Below are 18241 nucleotides of genomic sequence, written 5' to 3'. Positions count from 1 at the left end.
CCCCAAGTCGTGGTCTTCCAGGTCATGCTCCGCCCGGTCGGGGAGGAATCGGGGCTCCGCCTCTGACCCGGCTGCAGGCCAAAGGAGAGGGCTCTGCCAAGACGTGTCGACTGGTCAGAGTCGGCCAAGAGGAACTCGGCGACAAAACTAAGAGAAGAAAGGGAAAAAGAGAACATACCGTGGGCGGAGGATGTGCACGGGAATATGGCTCCTTGCCAAACCGCCACTCTGCGGAGAGCTTGCAGTTCGCAAGATAATTCACCATATGGGCCACCTCGTCGTGCGGCATGTCCTTGGTGCACATCTGACTCGGATCGAGTTGGCCGCTCATCTGACAGATCAGGTGAGGGCGGCTCTGAAGCGGAAGCACCCGGCGCGCGATGAAGGCGGCCAGCAAGTCGGACCCAGTCAGGCCCTCCGACTGGATCATCACCCGCAGTCGAGCGACGGCCGCGGCTCCAGCCTGCGACAGCGTCACGGCCCGATAGGACCACTGGGGCCGCCTCCCAGCCGGCGGGCCGGCTACGTAAGCTAGCAAGTTGACGTAGTCGCCTTGTGGGGCGACGTTCTTCACGTAGAAATATGACTTCTGCCAGAGCTTCACCGACTGGATTAACGTGATGACGGGGAAGGGGTTGTCGGCCGCCGGCCTCCGCATCGCGATGAAGGCGCCGCTCTGGGCCGGCACGCCCTGCATGCGGGTGCCCAGCTTAGATTGGAAGAACTCCCCCCAGAGCTCGAGGGTGGGGAGAACGCCAAGAAAGCCTTCGCACAAGGTGACGAAGGCGGACAGCAGCACCACCGTGTTCGGAGTGAGCTGGTGCGGCTGGAGTTGATAGAAGTCGAGGAAGGAGTGGAAGAAAGCGCTCGCCGGCAAGCCGAGGCCGCGCAGGAAGTGCGAGCGGAAGACTACCCGCTCGCCTTCCTCCGGCGCCGGCGTGATCTCCTTTGCAGGCGCGAGACGGACGCGCACCTGGTCCGCGCCGGGCAACCGCCGCGTCTTGCGGAGGAACTCGATGTGGTCCATATGGACGTTGGAGCCGTCCCAGTCCCCGCCGTACTGCATGGTGGCGAGAAGCTAATGAGGAAGAGTGCGGCGACGGAGAAAGCACGGCCCTGCGGCGGCAAAGCTGCGGGGCGGAGTGAAGATTGGTGGGACGGCGCAGCGGCGAGGCGCTGCTGCGAGGAAAAGTAGGAGGAAGAAGATGGCGGAGAGGAGAGGAGCGTGCGAGTGTCTGCCGCTTCCCCTCCTCCCCCTACTTATAGCCTCGTGCGGCGAAGCCAAGGAGGCGAGGCGTGGGGAGGAACGTGGGATTAACTGCGCCTACTCCCCAACGTCCCGCGATTATTGCGCCCTAACGGCGTGCGGAAACCGCCGCCGGAAGACGTGCGGACAGCTTTGGGCCACAAAGAATCCGCGCCTGGGCCTAGGCGTAGGAGTGGTGGGCCCTCGGCCTGCGGCGACGTCTTGTCGCGCGCGTGGGTTGGCAGGCTCTTTTCAGCCAAGGGACGCCACGTGGTTCGCAGGCGGCGAGCGGCCGGCCCGCGGCCTGGTGCACGCGCCAACAGACTCCCGCCTTCCGACTTTAAAAATTTCGCCAAGACGGCGCGCCCAACCGAAGCCGGCTCCCAGCTGCCGGCTCGTCAAGATAAGAAGCTGATCGAGCTTCTCGACCTCCTCTCGGCCTCGAAGCCCAACCAGCTTCGGGGACTACTGTCGGAGTAAATGGCCACAGGTAGCCAAACCGACTCCCCCTGGCTCTTCGAAAAATTATCAGGCCATTCAAGCCTTCAAGCATACAAAGCATAGGGCCGCCTTCCCCCGGCCGGCTATCCCCAGGGCCGACTCCCAGAAGGCGACCCAGCCTCAGAAACCTCCCCCAAGAAAGATACGAGATAGCCGACTCCAGGGAGCCGGCCCCAAGAGGACCGACTCCCACAAGCCAGCCATGAAGAAAGCCGACTCCCAAAAGCCGGCCATGAAGAAAGCCGGCTCCCAGAAGCCGGCCAAGACTGCACCCACTAAGACTGTACCCACATAACGGCGATAGGATGGGGCGTGGCCACAGTACAGCCCACTACCCCCGAATCCCGGAATAGGCATGGCCACAGGGCGCCGTACGGGCCAGCCATCCCCCGTCCGGCGCGGCACTGTAGCCGTGTTGGCCTCGATGTCACCCACGACAGGCGCCAGTACGGCCCGTAGGCGGCGGGCCCCTTTTGCCAGAGAGACACCCGAAGGCGGCCTGGCCTCCTCTAGTCGGCCAGGGGTGTGGCCGGCTCCCAATAGCCGGCTACCTCCCTCCCTCGAAACATGTGCCTCATTAAGGAGACAAGACGAGGTAAGGCTACAGTGAGAGCCCGCAAGGCGGCGACACTGTAGCCACGCTTACCTCAACAAAGCTCTCGTCATCAGAGGCGAGGCAACAGTAACCAGCCGCCGGCAGAGCCCCCAAGCGGTGGGGCCGGCCTGTCGGCCAAGAGGTCGGCAGCCGACGGGACCCACCAGTCGGCGGGCCCCAATGACCGGCGGAGAAGCCGACGAGCATAGACGCTGACGGCTGGGACCCGCGCCCAGCCGGATTACCATTGTACCCCTGGAGGGTAGGCCTATATAAACCCCCCGGGACACCCATGCAAAGGGTTGATCTCACAGAATTCCACACACCACATAGAGAGAAAAGGAGAGCTAGCCTTGCCCTTCTTCTTCCTCTAGCCAAACAGCTCAAGGAGCGCTTGTAGCTACTTGTATTGATCTAGTGATCATGCGGAGGCGCCGCAGAGCAGGACTAGGGGTGTTATCTCCACGGAGAGCCCCGAACCTGGGTAAGATCCGCCGGCGTGCATGTCTTCGCCTCATCCCGTTTCCAGGCACCGGCGATGTTTTACTGGCTCCCACAATGATAAGCCACCCGTTGGCATATGTCGCACCTACCACCCGACAGCTCCCCAAAATTCAACCGTCTAGATAGTTTGAGCTCCCCCAAACCCAGACCATATGTGGTGGAGAAATATGGTTGTCCGAACTATCCTCCATGTCATCTCCAACATGCGGGCCCAACACAAAACCCCACCCCACGACGCACCCTTCTCTCTTCATATCACCTCCTCCCCTTCCCGCCCAGTTCCTGACGTAGCGGGACATTTCTTGTTGGAGCCCTCTCCTTAAAACCGGATGACTCACACCTCACCTTCGCGATGGTGCCCTTTATCCTTCACACCGTACTTCCCCACAAAGCGCCAAGGACGAATCCCCCGCAACCGCCCCGCTCTGATCCCCTCCCCCAATGTTAGTGCCGATCCACCACCGCTTTAAGGGGGGAGGCGTGCACCGGTTCTACCACCACAAGTGCAAAGGCCCGTGCAATTTAAGACTTTGGCCCAAACAATCTTCAACACCTTCTCGCATCACTCTTGCAGCCACCACATCTCCTTCAATTTTTTCTCCATTCCAAGTGCCTCCTTCTCAAATGCACAAACCTTAACAAGACAAGGCATTGTATTTGTCCTCCCAAGTTGTCATTCTTCTTACCGATCAAATTGTCTCTGACCAAGTGCCTCCTCGAATGCATAACCTTGAACAAGACAAGGCATTGCATTTGTCCTCCCATGTGTTTCATTCTTCTTACTTCTCAAATTGTCTCCACTACACATTGTGTTATCTCTTCTTATCTTCCCATAAATCATATTATTGAGATAGTAAACCATACAATAAGAACAAATGACATTGGTAACAAAGTGTGTCCACGACTGCAAACAGTTTCATAGGATGGTCGTGCGTTGCAACGGAAGCATACACATTCTCATGTTCTAGTGGCTCAACACTAATTGTGTATTACAAACGGTCCTATGCACACCAGGAGACAATGCTAACTTCTTTTTACAACATCTCTCCCTCCCTCTACAGCCTGTTCTTCAAAGTTGCAGCCACTATACGAAATGAATCTCTCCCTCTCTTAGTTTCGATAGTTCGTTCTTTGAAGTAACACACACTCTCCCTCTCCCTCCCTCCCTCAGTAATAGAAAGTTACTCTCCCTCTCTCCCTCTCTCTCTCTCTCTCTCTCTCTCTCTCTCTCCTAGTTTCGACAACTTGTTCTTCGAAGTTGCAGCCACTATTCTACGAAATGAATCAAAAGGCCCATTCCACTTTGCATGCATGTCATGAAAAAAGAGATTTGGGTTTGTCAAAATTATCACATGAAAATTTGGGAAAGAAAATCATCAACTCGCTATATGAGATCAATGGACTTCTTGTTGGCAGCTATAATTAGAGTCTAGGTGCAATTAGTAAAACAAATAAGAAGCTAATGTTATATACACTCTCATTATGGCCTTTTCAGTATGGGCGCAACAGCTTTGGAAAGCAAATAGTGACAACTCAGCAACACGAAGTTACTCTCATTAGAAAGGTCGTGACATATTAACCGAGAATCAAATTATTTTCTCCTTCTTGAACATGCATTAAAAGCAAAAGCATGTCATTGTGTATAGAATAACAAATATATACTTCCAAACAATAACTTCTATTTTGATCAACCACGTGCAACAATCAGTATAACTATATTGCTACAAAAATGGGCTAATGATAAAAAACAAAGAAAATTTACATGGAACAAATTACTTTATGCAGACCTACACAGAAAGGAGGGTAAGTACAAGTTCAAAAGTGCTACTGCATCCAAGGAAGATCATATCCCAGAGCAAGAAGCACTCTTCTACTAATTCGTACAGAAAAGAACACAAGCTATCGTGCTAGCTATCACCCAAGATGTCAGCATTACTCATTTCCTTAAAATATATTATGAACATCATAATTTAATCTGAAGATACATGATACTTTTTAGTAGACATTAAATCATGGGTTTTAATCGCTTTTCAGCATAGAAAATAAATAATAACACTAACACAATTAACCCATGGTGACGAGGCAGCGAAAAGTGTTTGCTCCGAGATTGAATCTGGTGCTAAGACGATGGCGTCTGCGGGATCCTCGGGCTAGTCTAACACCCAGCCCGAAAAAAGGAAGCTCGCCATGAGAATCCATGGCATACTCCGGATTCCCAAACCTGATGTTTGGCCTGTGGGGAAGTTTTCGACCTGGCCGAGATGACCGGTCGAACCTATGTGCAGCATGATGCTGCCGAAGGTGAAGAGCTGGCCGGTGACAAAGGTACTCCCACAACCGTTGTCTTCATTGATTCGAAGATGAGCCATCGGGCCTTCGTGACGGCACAACAGACCTGTATGGGCCATCAATGTCGGTGCTAAAATCGGCGGATCTCGGGTAGGGAGGCCCGAGTGGCTGATCTTGGCACGATGGTGAATAGGAAGTAAACGGGACACAACTTTACCCAGGTCCAAGCCCTCTCTAAGAGATAAAACTGTACATCATGCTTGTATTGTATTGACTATGGATGTGGTACAAAGTACAAATGATCTACCTCGAGATCATATGAGTGGGTTCTAACCTCTGAGTCTTGGAAAATGTGTCTCTATAGACTAAGCCCCTCGGTTTATATAGGCACCGCAGGTATATAGGGTTTACACATGGTCGGTCACAATCTAGGGATAAACATGCCGAGCATTTAAATACGTCTTGAAGTGTATGCCAAGTCTTCGGAAGATTTCATCTTGTATACGTTGAGGGCTAGGGCATGTGTAGCCTATTCTTTAGTCGTGGATGGGTCCTCGGCCCGACACATGATTGGCAGGCCGACATGGTGTGCACCCACTAGTCTAGGATGCCGTTACCAGCCACTTATCAAGGCAATGAACGTAAGTCGATGAATCATGGCGAAAATAACTTGACGATATTCACGTGTCCTCAAGGGTGTTTTAATCACTGTAAAAGTTATCACCGGCTTGTCCGTTGCACAATTAAGGTTTTGGCTACTTGCTGCACCTTGCTACCTTGTTACTTATTACCTTGTCACAGATTATCTTACTATCAAAATTATCTTACATAACTCGCAGAGAAATTATTGCTGAAAACCGTTTATTAATTCCTTTCGCTCCTAATTGGGTTCGACACTCTTACTTATCGGGGGGATTATGATTAATCTCCTATACGTGTGGGTCATCACTTCACTACTCGAATGCTTTACAAGCTGAACTCTTAGCTCGCATGGAGGTGCTAGCATATGTGTTCCGTAATGAAAAGAAAATGTTTTTTTAAGAGAGGCCATCATGGGGGTTACATAATCCGTTAGTTTACCAAGGAGAAAACTAGGGGGATCACCATCGCAAATAGCAGAAAGTTTATTATGAAAACTAAATTGAGCTAGTTCATGGACAACACTATTAGCCTCTCTAAAACATTGCATAAAACTGAAAATTCCTATATCCGTGGTCAAGTCCAAGATTTCCGCATATATTGTTGCTGCAACATCTCACTATATCCGTGGTCAAGTCCAAGATTTCCGCATATGTGGTCAAGTCCAGTGCAAAAATTGACAAGTCTCATGAGACGAAAAAGAAGCAGCTGATTTCTCCATAGCTGGGCACAACGGAACTCTGCCCGGTTCCATCTACTATCTCCACCTGCCACCCTTGCACTTGCATTTTCTTATGCCCTCTGAAACGGACAAGGATGCATTGGACATTCCATCCGCCTCAAGGCTACTTTGCTCTGCTTAACTGCTCCCTGCTGTGTGTCGCCAAAATACCTGCCCTTGACGGATGAGATTGTTTACGGAGAAATTCACATGCGCGGCAGCTAGTAGCTCGTACCACCACCACCACCACCACCACAAGAATTTCCCGTGAAATTTGCTGGTTCCAAATAAACAGTGGCTTAATAATAAGTGAGAAAAAAAAACAGAACATTGTTTCACAAGAACTTCCCGTGAAATCTGCTGGCTCCAAATACGTCCGTCCTTGACCGAATTCCGTGCTAACCTGGCCCACAACCAATTTGATCCTACTACCAACCTCGAAATTCAAATCCACAGGTAGATTATATAATTATTATTATACACTTGTTTGTTTATCTTGAACAGAAAGCGATCCGCTGGCAGCACCAACCGCCGTCCGGCCCCTCCAATCGCAGCCCCAGTCCACGCATCGCGGGCAGCCAGCCAGGCAGGCGGACCAAAAAACGCACCCATGCGGACGACACGAGACTGACGGCAACTCCAACGATCCCACCGAAACAGAGCCTGGTTTGTCCGCCTTTTGTGGTTTCCGTGTCCGCCCCTTTATTTGTTTGGGTTGGCAATGCGTCCAATACATGGACGCATTTTCGTCCACGCGGTCGGTATGCGCATTTTCCCCCCTCCCTTTATGTGCATATCAAAAAAGTTGATCAGCTAGGTAGTATCCCTTGTAGTAGGGGTCGCCATTGATCTCTAGGCAGTTGCCTTCCGCAAGCCTTGCGAATACCCGAGAGCGATGAAGCATGTTAAATGCCATTGTGAGAGCACCCCGCAAAAAAAAATGCCATTGTGAGAGCCGGCCAGGCCAAAGGAAGAGTGTCAAATTCAGAGATCTTGCGAGGTCACAACCTCTAGTATGACAGTGAAAGCTTTCACATGGCCCCTATACTGCCCCTGCCAAACAGAAGGGCAATTCTTCGACTCCCAGTGCATGCAATCCGTACTACCAGACATCCCCGAAAATCCCCTACTGGCATTGATCGCCAACAACCGGGTTGTATCTGCAGCAGCTGGATCTCTCAAGTACTCCGGGCTAAACGCTTGTACCACAGCCTTGCAAAACCTGTACATGGAGTCTAGTCACGTGGACTCGCTCATTTAGACATACTCATCAATGAGACCGCCGGGTACTTCGTATGCAAGCATCTGAATAGCTGCAGTGCATTTATGATAAAGAGGAGAAGCCAATCTTTCCCGGGGCATCCTCATTGCACTCAAAATAGTTGTTGTATGCCACCACCCCCTCCCGGATACGGTTGAACACATGCCTAACCATCCGGAAGCGGCGCCAGAATAGGTTGTGTTTGAAGGGCGGGCCAGTGGACTCGGAGTAGTCTTGCTAGAGTAGGCGATGGCCGCTCCCTCTGTTGCCGGAGTATGCCCCGGGATCGAGCCCCTGAACATCGACCACTGCCTACTAATGTATGCCCCGGAACTGGGCGGCGATAGCGAGAAGGGGCGGCTGGATGTGGCGGCGGTCGATGAGAGAAAAGGGGAAATGTCCAATGTGCCGCCGACTGGCGGGGCAGGAGAAGATAAGCGTAGTCGTCGTGTGCGTTCGATGCGTGTCTGAGCCGACGTAAACATGGCCCAAATTTGAGCCTGAAATGAGTAAAAAAACGCACGCGGATTCGTTTGCGTCGACGCGTTGGAGTGTCCGTTTCGACCCGAACACTTTGGGTCAGCGGGGTTGGAGTTGCTCTGACAACGGCTGAGAGATCAAGACCGACCGAACAAACAAACAGCGACCCTTCATCCCTGGACTGGACGCGTCGCCGTCCCAATCATCCCGTCCCCCGAAGCAAACGGACGGGCCAAATCCACGCCGTGTTTTTTTCGAAATCCAACGTCCCCAGCACAGCACACCACAGGCACAGCTAGCCCAAGACCAAACCACCCGAGCCGGCCGCCAGCCTAGCCCACCCCCACCACGCCACGCCACTCCGCCAACCCCCTCTCCCTTTCCCCACCCCCTTCCGCCGTCGTCAACCCCACCGCCGCCCGGCCTACCCAAATCCCCTCTCCCCGCGCCCCCCGAATCCCGCCGCCCCTCGCAGATCCGGCGCGCCGGTGGCCGCCGCAGCAGCGCTCCCCGCCCGCCCAAACCCTAGCCCCCCCTCCCCCCTGCGCGGAGATCTGACTGACTGACATACGGGGGCGAGGCGGCGGCGCGGAACCGGGGCCCCGAGGAGATGGGGGACTTCAACGTGGCGCTGGTGATCGTGGCGGCGGTGGTGAGCGTGCTCGTCCTCCTCGTCAGCGTCTACCTGCTCGTCAACTACCAGCACCCCGACGACGCCAACCAGGCCTGGTTCCCCAAGCTCGTCGTCGTGCTCGGCATCACCGTCGCCGTCCTCTCCATCCTCATGCTCCCCGCCGACGTCGCCAACCGCCAGGCCTGCAAGCGGGCCGTCTACAGCGGCGCCTGCGCCCTCACCCTCCCCATGAAGACGCTCTGGCTCGTCGTCTACATCATCGACGCCGTCCTCGTCTTCCTCGTCATCCCATTCGCCATGTTCTACTACGAGGGCGACCAGGACAAGTCAGTCTCGATTCTTGCTTCCTCTATCCGCCTCCGCTTGCTTCGCTGGCTGACTGCCTAGATCCGCCGTGCTCTGCTCCTGCGTCCAGGTCCGTCGGGAAGAGGCTCAAGAGCGCCCTCATCTGGGTCGTCGCGTCAGCAGTCGTCTGCGGCCTCGTCCTCGGCATCCTATACGGTGCGTGCAGATCGCCCTTACCTTTTGTCTGAATGCCCCCATTTGTTTTGCTCTGCTCACCCTTAATCTTCTTCGAGAGAGTTTGAACCGATTTGAGCTTCAAATGTGGCCCTGCTCACCTGAATCTCGAGGTGCTGCTCTGCACTTCGATTGTAAATTGGAGGAGCCTCCAGCTTCAAAGCTTTCACGTTTTTCCTCCGTGAGCAGTCAATGCTGTATAGCCAGATCTGAAATTGCTACTGTCTTCGTTCATGGATTCATCCTTCCTCTGCGTATCTAGTGGTGCCCATTATTAGACCTCTGAATTGTCTACTCTCACCACTTGTTTTGCTGTCCTAGGTTGCAGCTTATACATTTGGACTGGTTAATCCTACCTGTGTTTCTCTAGTGCCCATTGTACCTCTGAATTGTGTTTTTTCACAGCTTGTTTTGTTGTACTAGGCAGTAGGTTTTACATTTTCACTGTTTAGTATTCACCGTAGGGAACATAGAGAACAACACATCATTTTGTCCATGTCATTTTTGCAATGGTGGGCAGTGTCCATGTTTCTTCATCACATCACATAAAACTTACTTCATGTTACTACTGGCCAGGCTTCATTCGTGGTTCATCCTTGCTGTGTATATCTATCTTTTGCCCATTTGGACTCCTGATTTTTCTACTGCGCCCACTTGTTTTCTTGTCCTAGGTTGCATCTTATACGTTTGGACCTCTTAGTTTCAACCACCTAGGAAACGTAGAAAACAGCATTTCATTTTGTCCTGCTCATTTGGCACATCGGCCATGTTTCTTGCTCCCATCAGATAGACCCTTCATGCTTGTACCTGCATGGGATGAATTATACCTCCATTGATGTGAACTGCTTACAATGCGTGATGTTTCACTTTATACCTCTCGTGATGTTAACTTCTTACTAATCCGTGATGTCTTGACTTTACCTGACTGCACTTCCACTTTGTTCCTTCAGCACTTATTGGTAAAGTGGACTTCACTGTCAGGCACCTCTCTTCATCTGTCCAGGCTTTTCCAAACCCAAACCAGTTCGGTGCATTCACAAGTGGCCAACCTTGCATTGCTCCATTGACCCGTCAGGTTAACCCGCTGATGGAATTATGCTTTCCTGTGTTTCACTTCATCCAGCTCATCATTTCATATTTTTCATCTGGCGACTGACTTGTTTTATGGTTTCTTTTCTTCAGTGTTCAGCTAATACTGCACCTCCTAACTCCCAAACAACTTGGACAATGCGCGCTACATTCCCCGAATACGTGGTTGCCCTTGCTACCATTGTTGGATCTGTGCTCTTCACAGTGAGTTTTACTTCAATGTTTACAATTAGGTTGATCACTGTTTTTTGTAGAGCTAGCATCTGATAGGTTAGTTTGTAGTTTTGTTTGTTTCTTGGACAAAGCTGTATGAGAAACAATTTTAACCATGTATTTTTTCCCCAATTGTTTAACTGTTGCATGCAATCATGCTGGCCTCTTTGTGTACAGTTCTGGCTTGGCATATGTTAACAACTCTGTTTATTGTATAGATATTTGGTGGTGTTGGCATTGCTTGCCTTCCATTGAGTCTTATATTCTCGTTTGTCCGGCGTCCAAAAGCTGTCATCACACGCTCACAATATATAAAGGTGTGTATAGTTTCATATGCTTTATTTTCGTTATGGAGACTGTTTGCCTCAACTGATTACAGTGAAAGTTTCTGTTTCATGTAATTATTGTGTGATTTAGATATCGATCTGACCTTGAGGTTGAAAATGTTTCCTTCAGGAAGCTACTGAATTAGGTAAGAAGGCCAAGGAATTGAAGAAGGCAGCGGAAGCCCTTCACCAAGAAGAGAGAAGTGGGAACAAAGGCAGAAAATGGCGCAAAAACGTGAAGGCTGTCGAGAAGGTATGCTTGCCCTTCAAACAGATGATATGCTTTGAAGCTTTAATTGTATTCATACAAACCATTCTCTTTAATATATTGTACATCTTTCTGTGATGTTCTGTTATGCTATTAACTAATATTATATTTAACTTTCTATCTTAATCATTAGGAGTTGTTACTTTTGGAAAATGACATGAATGCTCTAGAAGAGATGTACCCTCAAGGAGAGAAGGTAACTACTCGTGAATTCTCATATTCATTGTTTTTATGGTTGTCACTTACTCTTGTCCTGACATCCATTATGGTGCAGGCTGAGGCTACCTGGGCTTTTACAGTGCTTGCTTACATTGGAAAACTCATATTCGGCATTGTTGGGTAAGTGTAAATATGTATCTGAACTGTACATTCATTCAGTGTAACGTATTTGCAATTGGGTTGGTCTGACAATGATTTATGATCTTAGGTTAATTGTATCGATTGCTTGGGTTGCACATATTATCATATACTTGTTGGTTGATCCTCCTCTATCTTCTTTCCTGAATGAGATCTTCATAAAGCTGGACAGTGTTTGGGGTACATTTCTGATCCTTGATATTGTTCTCAACTTATCCAGTTAGCCTCTGTGAATAAACTGATTAATATTTTGTTTGTGTTAACTGATTAATCTTTTGTTTTGTGTACCAGGTCTGCTTGGGACTGCTGCTTTTGCATTCTTCTGCTTCTATCTCCTCATTGCAGTGATTGCTGGAGAAATGATGCTTGGCCTGAAATTAGTTTTCATCACCATTCACCCAATGAAGTAGTTGACTTGTGCCATGACACTATTTTCTTTGTGGTGTCCTTTTTTTTACATTTACTAATATACGTTTAACTTGTTTCAGATGGGGAGGAACGTTGATGAACTCTTTCCTGTTTAATGTTGGACTGATCCTACTTTGTTCCATCAGGTATACTGCCGATGTCTTCTGTTAGAAGTCCATGTCTTCCCGTAACTTCCAATGAAATGTTTGAAGGCTGTAACTTTACAAGAATTAAAGAATGTAGTGGAGATACGTGGCAGATCTAAAGAAGTTGTTTCCACAAAGCATTAGGACAGTAGTTTCTGTTATTAGTCAGTAATAGTGAATACTTGGAAGTGCACATCCCTGAAGCATTGATTTAGCATGGGTATATAACTTGGGCCTGGGTCCAAATCCTCTGCTATTACTGTACCACAGTTACGGTCACTGCTGTGTGGGTGAATAATGGCCTCTGTATGAACGCAAACCACTCGTTCTTTAAGAAGCCCTCTCTTGAATTTCCGCGCTTGTGTATTTTGCAGTGTGATTCAGTTCTGCGCGACAGCTTTTGCGTACTACGCACAAGCAACTGCAGCTCAGGAGATCTTTGGCCACACGCTGCAGTCTCTTCGTGGTATTAAGTATCTCTACAAGTAAGTCTTGAACCAGCATGCAGTCAGTAGAACTATCAACCTGCAGTTGTTGTTGCTTGAATAGTTGAATCTATATCGCTGTAGACACCAGAATCTCAGAAATTTGTATTCATACCGCTATTGAACATCTGAATATGCAGGTACAATGTTTTCCAGTACGGCTTTGTTGCCCTTGCCATACTCACCCTCTTCTACTATGCACTTTTTGTAAGTCCTTTTTTGAATTACTCAGCTAATTCTCACCAAATTCTGTAAAAGCCGAGCTTATTTTAATCACCATAATCTTTGTCCAGGGATGGCGAAAGAGGAAACCGACAGGAAGATTCCAGCTCTCAAGTTAATTTTCGGTTTGCTCTGTAAGCAAAGCCTGACAAATTCAACATCATATTTGTTCCTGAGTGATAGTTTGGTTAGCGATGTATATGATCTTCAAACCGCTTTCTGGAAGAGTTGGGGAGTTTTCATGGGTGTAAATTAGCGGCGACGAAAATCTTGGAAGATGGAAACACCCACGGACACGGATGTTAAAGTAGAAGAACCTAGTTTCCTTTGTAATGTACACATTCCTCGTCTTGGTTCTTTTCTGTATTATTGTTTTATGATCATCAATTGGCTGATGTTACTATTGAAGTTTGATTGGTCTGTGAGAGAGATGTCCTCTGTGTCCCTTTGTTGTTCCTTTGCTGTTATGAGTTAAATTAGTCCAGTTCTCTTCTTTTGTATGTATCATTCTGTGATTACCATGCAAACTTGTAGTCCCTCCGTCCCAAAATAAGTGTTTTAACTTTAGTACAACTTTGTACCAAAATAAGTGTCTCCAACTTTGTACTAAAGTTAAGACACTTATTTTGGGACGGAGGGAGTAGATTGCATCAAGGATGGCTTGTCTTGATCGCCTATTGTTGTTTATCTGTCTTTCTGGAAATTGCACTTTGCTTTTCTTTTGAAACTTTACATCTCTGCTGTTTGCGTGTCTGATCACTATTCACCTTGATTTCTGTATTGACAAGTGCTGATACGGCAAGACAACTTGCAAAACAAAGAGTAGATAAACCTGCAAAGGCTGCTGGGCAGGGTTTGGTACATGGGATAATCACAAACGCATTTGGGAATTGTAATTACACAGAATTATTGATTCATAATCTGTAAAAGCAAAATGAAGCAAGCGCAAACTTCGCCATGTGAAATGCGAGTGAGCACAAAAGTTGTGTCTTCATACTAACTGCTTTGAGCAAAAAAAAAAGTATGGCTTCGTTCATCCAACACACTTCGAGCACCAATAACTACACCTTTTTGAGTTTTATGTTCTATGTCTTTGCTAGTGACGTGAGAGTTTAGAAGAAACATATACGAACAATAATGAATAGTCAAAACTTTAGTCAACTTAGCAGCTCAGAAGATGTGATGCTGCTGAATGGTGTCTAGCTCATGAGGAGTTAACTAGCATAACCATAATAATGGAATAAATGCATGAAGGAATTCATCATACGTTGTTGATGCGGGCATTAAGCTCAAATGGATATGTATCCGGTTTTCCCAAGTCAAAGTATATGCAAATAAACTCCTTAAATCAGCAGAGGTACTAGTTAGACTATCTGAATGTGAAGAACAATCACTTCCCTCGGTTCATTTCTCGTATGTACCATACTGTGATTACAATATAAACTTCTCATATGTTTCATACTGTCTTGATCATATATGTTTGCATGCCTTCCTAGAGTTGCAGTTTGCGTCTAAACCGTAAACTATGATTATATGCCGATCATGCATCAGACTTGCAGAGTTAACAGAGATTACATTGTTCTCAATGGGGCAAAAAGTCTGTCAGAGAATCAGGTTCAGGATGTTTGATCTGCAGCAATACACTTTCCTATCAATTTTTCATGGTTTATGGATTCTTAGCGGGCACATACGCGCCGCCGCTCCGGACTTTGTCCACAATTTATTCCAGTTTCTTCTAAAATCTCAACTCATCGGCAAGAGAACACATGAAATGTTTAGTAATGATTCTATAGTCATAACCCGATGACCAATGGAAGCAACATAGAAAAGGTGCATACGGTTTAGAGATACATAAAGACATAGTGGGCAATGCTTAAAACTCCGGTGAAATTAGCGCGTGATAAGTGTGATGCTGTCGAATGTCATGTAGTTCATGATGAGTAACAGTGTTTCTCATGTTGTCCACCTGCAGATAATATTCTGTTGTTCACATGCGGATCACATGTACATGTTGGGGTAAATGTTCATTTCCAGTTACTAATATATCATCACATTTTCTCCAAACTGATGATTGAGTGGAGGAATTTATCTAGTCACGGCTTTGTTGGTCTTGCCAAGGCTCTTTTACTATGCATATCTGACCATACTCTGTAGAAGTTAAGCTTGCTTATTCTAATCATAATCCTTGTCCTGGGATGGTGAAAGAAGAAACCTACAGGGAGGTACCAGCTCTCAAATTTGCTGCAGTTTGCTCTGTAAGTCAAGGCTGGCGAATTCAGCAGCATATTTGTTCACGAGTGATGTTTTGGTTGGCGATGAATATGATCTTGTGAACCACTTGTTCACGTATGCTCTGTAAGACGTAGACAGAGCCGGGAAATCCGTTGAGGTGCTAAAGAAGTTGCAGAAAGATCTGGGTTACTGGTGCTCGAACCGTTTGTACGAGCGTATGCAATGGCTGAAAAAAGTTCCCTGGCATGAGACACCGTCTAATAAAGATAAAATGTGGAAGTTAGCGATGTAATCGCCAAATTGGTTGATTCCATCTGCGTTGAACTGTTAATTGATTAATTGGTTAGCACCCCACTTTATTTCGTCTTAATAACAGACAACATGATGTTTTCAGATTATAGGTTGTTTTCTTCTGTCAAACCTATGTACTGAAATGTTAGCCTGACATTTATTTTGGTTCACCAAGATCTCTGCACACCATCGGAGTCCTTGGGCTGTTTGAAATGCTCTGCTTTTCAGTTTTACCGTGGGCCGTGGCCTTGTCTTTGAACTATACATGCTTCACTTGTTGGAATCAAAATTTGAATTCATGTACTTTGAGTGCAGTGTCTTTACATCTGTGGTATGAGCTACAATGAACAAATCCGCTGCTACTCTGAGTCATACGACGGGTACTCTAAAGGTGCACAAGTTTACAACTCTAATGATGGGTACTCTGAGTTGTAAATTGTCTTCAAGATCCTCACAAATTTGAAAGTAGAATCCGCTGCTACGTCATCCATGAAATTTATAGACACCCTGCTCCATGGGACATAATCATTTCCATTTTTGCCGGGCTTCTTCTCAATGGGCATATGCTGGATTCAACGGATCATTTTTCTATTGATTTTTCATGGTTTGTCCGTGGGCATAACTAGACGCACCTCCAGACCACCAATTGCCCACATTTTAAAATTTATTCTACAATTTCAAAGCATCAGCAAGAAAACAAATAAAAGTTCAGTAATGTCGAAGGGCCATTGGCCGATCTTTATTAAGTTCAGTAATATCAAAAGTTCAGTAATGAGTGTGCACTTATAACCTGATGAGCAACAGAAGTAATCCCGACAGATGTATATGGTCTAGAGATATATAGAAACAGAGTGGACAGATATTCGAAACGCGGTTACATTAGCAGCACGATAAGTGTGATGCCGCTTAATGGTGTGCAACTCATGAGGTCTTAACAAATTTCCCATGTTGGCTAGCTATGCATAATCTTCAGTTGTTCACATGCTAATCTCATGAGGGTGCTTTCAGATTTTTTTCGCTATTCTCTGCAAAACCTGCAACGCCAGGATGTAATACTGAAATTTAGCATCGAAGAAGTACCCTGGGATGCGACACCGTCTGAAGATCGAAAACGTGCAACTCAGCGAGGGTACTGACAAGCTGGTCGACTCCATCTGTGTTGAATTGATTATATCGTTTTGCCATCCACTTTGTTTCATCTCAATAACAGAGAGCTGGGCGCTTCCAGATCTCTCCCCCCCCCCCCCCCCCCCCCCCTGCTGTTTTCTTCTGCAAAACCTGTGACTCCGGGATGTATACTGAAATCTTAGACTGGGATTCTCTGTTCGTCGGCTGCTTCTGGACGCCGTTGAAGTTCTTGGATTTTGAAATGCTCCGCTTTTTAGTTGTACTGTGGTCGGCCAAATGAACTATACATGTTTCGCTTGCTGGAATCAAAATTTCAATCATGTACTCTGACTGCAATGTCTTTGTATCTGTGCTATGAGCTGCGATGAATGAATCCTTTGCTACTCTGAACTACGTATGGTTATGAAACGGGAGTGTGTCTGAAGAGTGAAAAAATGTCAAAGATCCGTCACAAAAAATTGAAAGCAAAATCGGAACATGGCATAAATAATTGCTTCTTGCAATTCTCATCTGGTGCTTAATATCTACACAAAAATATATAAAGGCTATATACCTTTAGTGTACAGAGAGAAAATAACTTTAGCATACTTTTTCTCGTTGTGCAAGAGATAAGATCAAGTAGACCATGTCTACATTTAATCATTCATGACATATAGAGCAGTCAACAGATGTATGTTCGGTTCGGACTAGGTCTTTAGAGTGAATACACATGATATAGCCTGTAGTGGTTGGATTTTCCCTTTTTTTTTTCTTTTTTTTTCTCCTTTACAATAATTTGGTGATGTGCACTCTTAATGTCTTGATTGACTCTTGACATTCTGTTGTTGTGGAGGCTTGGTATCAACTCATATTAATATATTATCCATTATAATTTTTTACAATTGTCAGAATTATAACAACTAGCCGGCATCAGGGCCTTGGCTACAATAGGGGAAACATCACTACAGGCCTTGTAGCTGTCACGGTTGATCGGTTTCTACCATACTGCCATGAAGTGCCATGTCGGCTGTCCCCGCAGCTTGGTCCCAGAGTGGCTCTGGCGATGGCACCATGGTCTGCCAGCTCGGAGGTCTGTTGATCTACTCAAGTCGTTGAAGTGCCTGTCATAATTTACCGAGGACGCGCGGTTCCCGGCGTGCTTCTCAATGGGACTTATGCTGGATTTGCAACGGAGCATTTTCCTATCAAAATTTACTTGTTTCTTGGTGGGCATACCTACAGGGACTAGAAGATGAACACAGGGCCGGCCCTATGAACAGTTGTCCAAGTTCTCTTCCAGTTTCTTCTAAAATCTCAAACCATCAGCAAGGAAACACATTAAAAGTTCAGTAACGAGTGTACACTCATAACCTGATGACCAACAGAAGGAACGCCATCAGAAAAGATGCATATGGTCTAGAGATGGAAACATGGTGGACAATGTTCAAAACATAGGTTGCATTAGTAGCACGATAAGCATGATGCTGCTAAATGGTGTGTAGCTCATGAGGAGTAGCATTGATTCTCGCATGCATGCGTCATTTATGTTCGTATCACTTCCTAGAATCGCAGTTTGCCTGTAAACTACAAACTATGATTATCTGCTGATCATGCATCAGACTTGCAGAGTTTACAGAGATACTCTTTAGATATTGCAAGTGTTAGAACCATACCCCAGGTCAACGATTCCATATGGACTTATTACAGA

The 18241-nt window shown here is 47.2% G+C and overlaps 1 protein-coding gene across 1 annotated transcript; it reads left to right on the top strand.

Moving 5' to 3' along the window:
- The first annotated feature begins 8499 nt into the window (after window positions 1-8499).
- On the top strand, window positions 8500-13334 carry LOC109785010 (LIMR family protein Os06g0128200). Its single transcript, XM_020343621.4, has 14 exons — window positions 8500-9196; window positions 9286-9371; window positions 10340-10464; window positions 10572-10682; window positions 10910-11008; window positions 11148-11270; window positions 11419-11481; window positions 11560-11624; window positions 11713-11822; window positions 11934-12048; window positions 12131-12196; window positions 12571-12681; window positions 12822-12888; window positions 12975-13334. Exons 1-14 carry the CDS (start codon window positions 8847-8849, stop codon window positions 13020-13022), a joined length of 1539 nt encoding a protein of 512 aa, XP_020199210.1. The 5' UTR covers window positions 8500-8846; the 3' UTR covers window positions 13023-13334.
- The last annotated feature ends 4907 nt before the right edge of the window (window positions 13335-18241 follow it).

This window comes from Aegilops tauschii, chromosome 7 (genome assembly GCF_002575655.3).
Source record: "Aegilops tauschii subsp. strangulata cultivar AL8/78 chromosome 7, Aet v6.0, whole genome shotgun sequence".
Classification (NCBI taxonomy): domain Eukaryota; kingdom Viridiplantae; phylum Streptophyta; class Magnoliopsida; order Poales; family Poaceae; genus Aegilops; species Aegilops tauschii.
Note: the sequence above shows the minus strand (reverse complement) of the source record. Positions and strands in the feature narration are given on the sequence as shown.

What these genes read in the sequence shown, in the direction of transcription:
- LOC109785010 (XM_020343621.4), top strand. Translation starts at nt 8,847, where the DNA reads ATGGGGGACTTCAACGTGGCGCTGGTGATCGTGGCGGCGGTGGTGAGC. An exon ending in TTGCTCCATTGACCCGTCAG is followed by an intron (nt 10,465 to 10,571) that starts GTTAACCCGCTG and finishes TCTTTTCTTCAG; the next exon opens with TGTTCAGCTAATACTGCACC. An exon ending in ATCCTACTTTGTTCCATCAG is followed by an intron (nt 12,197 to 12,570) that starts GTATACTGCCGA and finishes TGTATTTTGCAG; the next exon opens with TGTGATTCAGTTCTGCGCGA.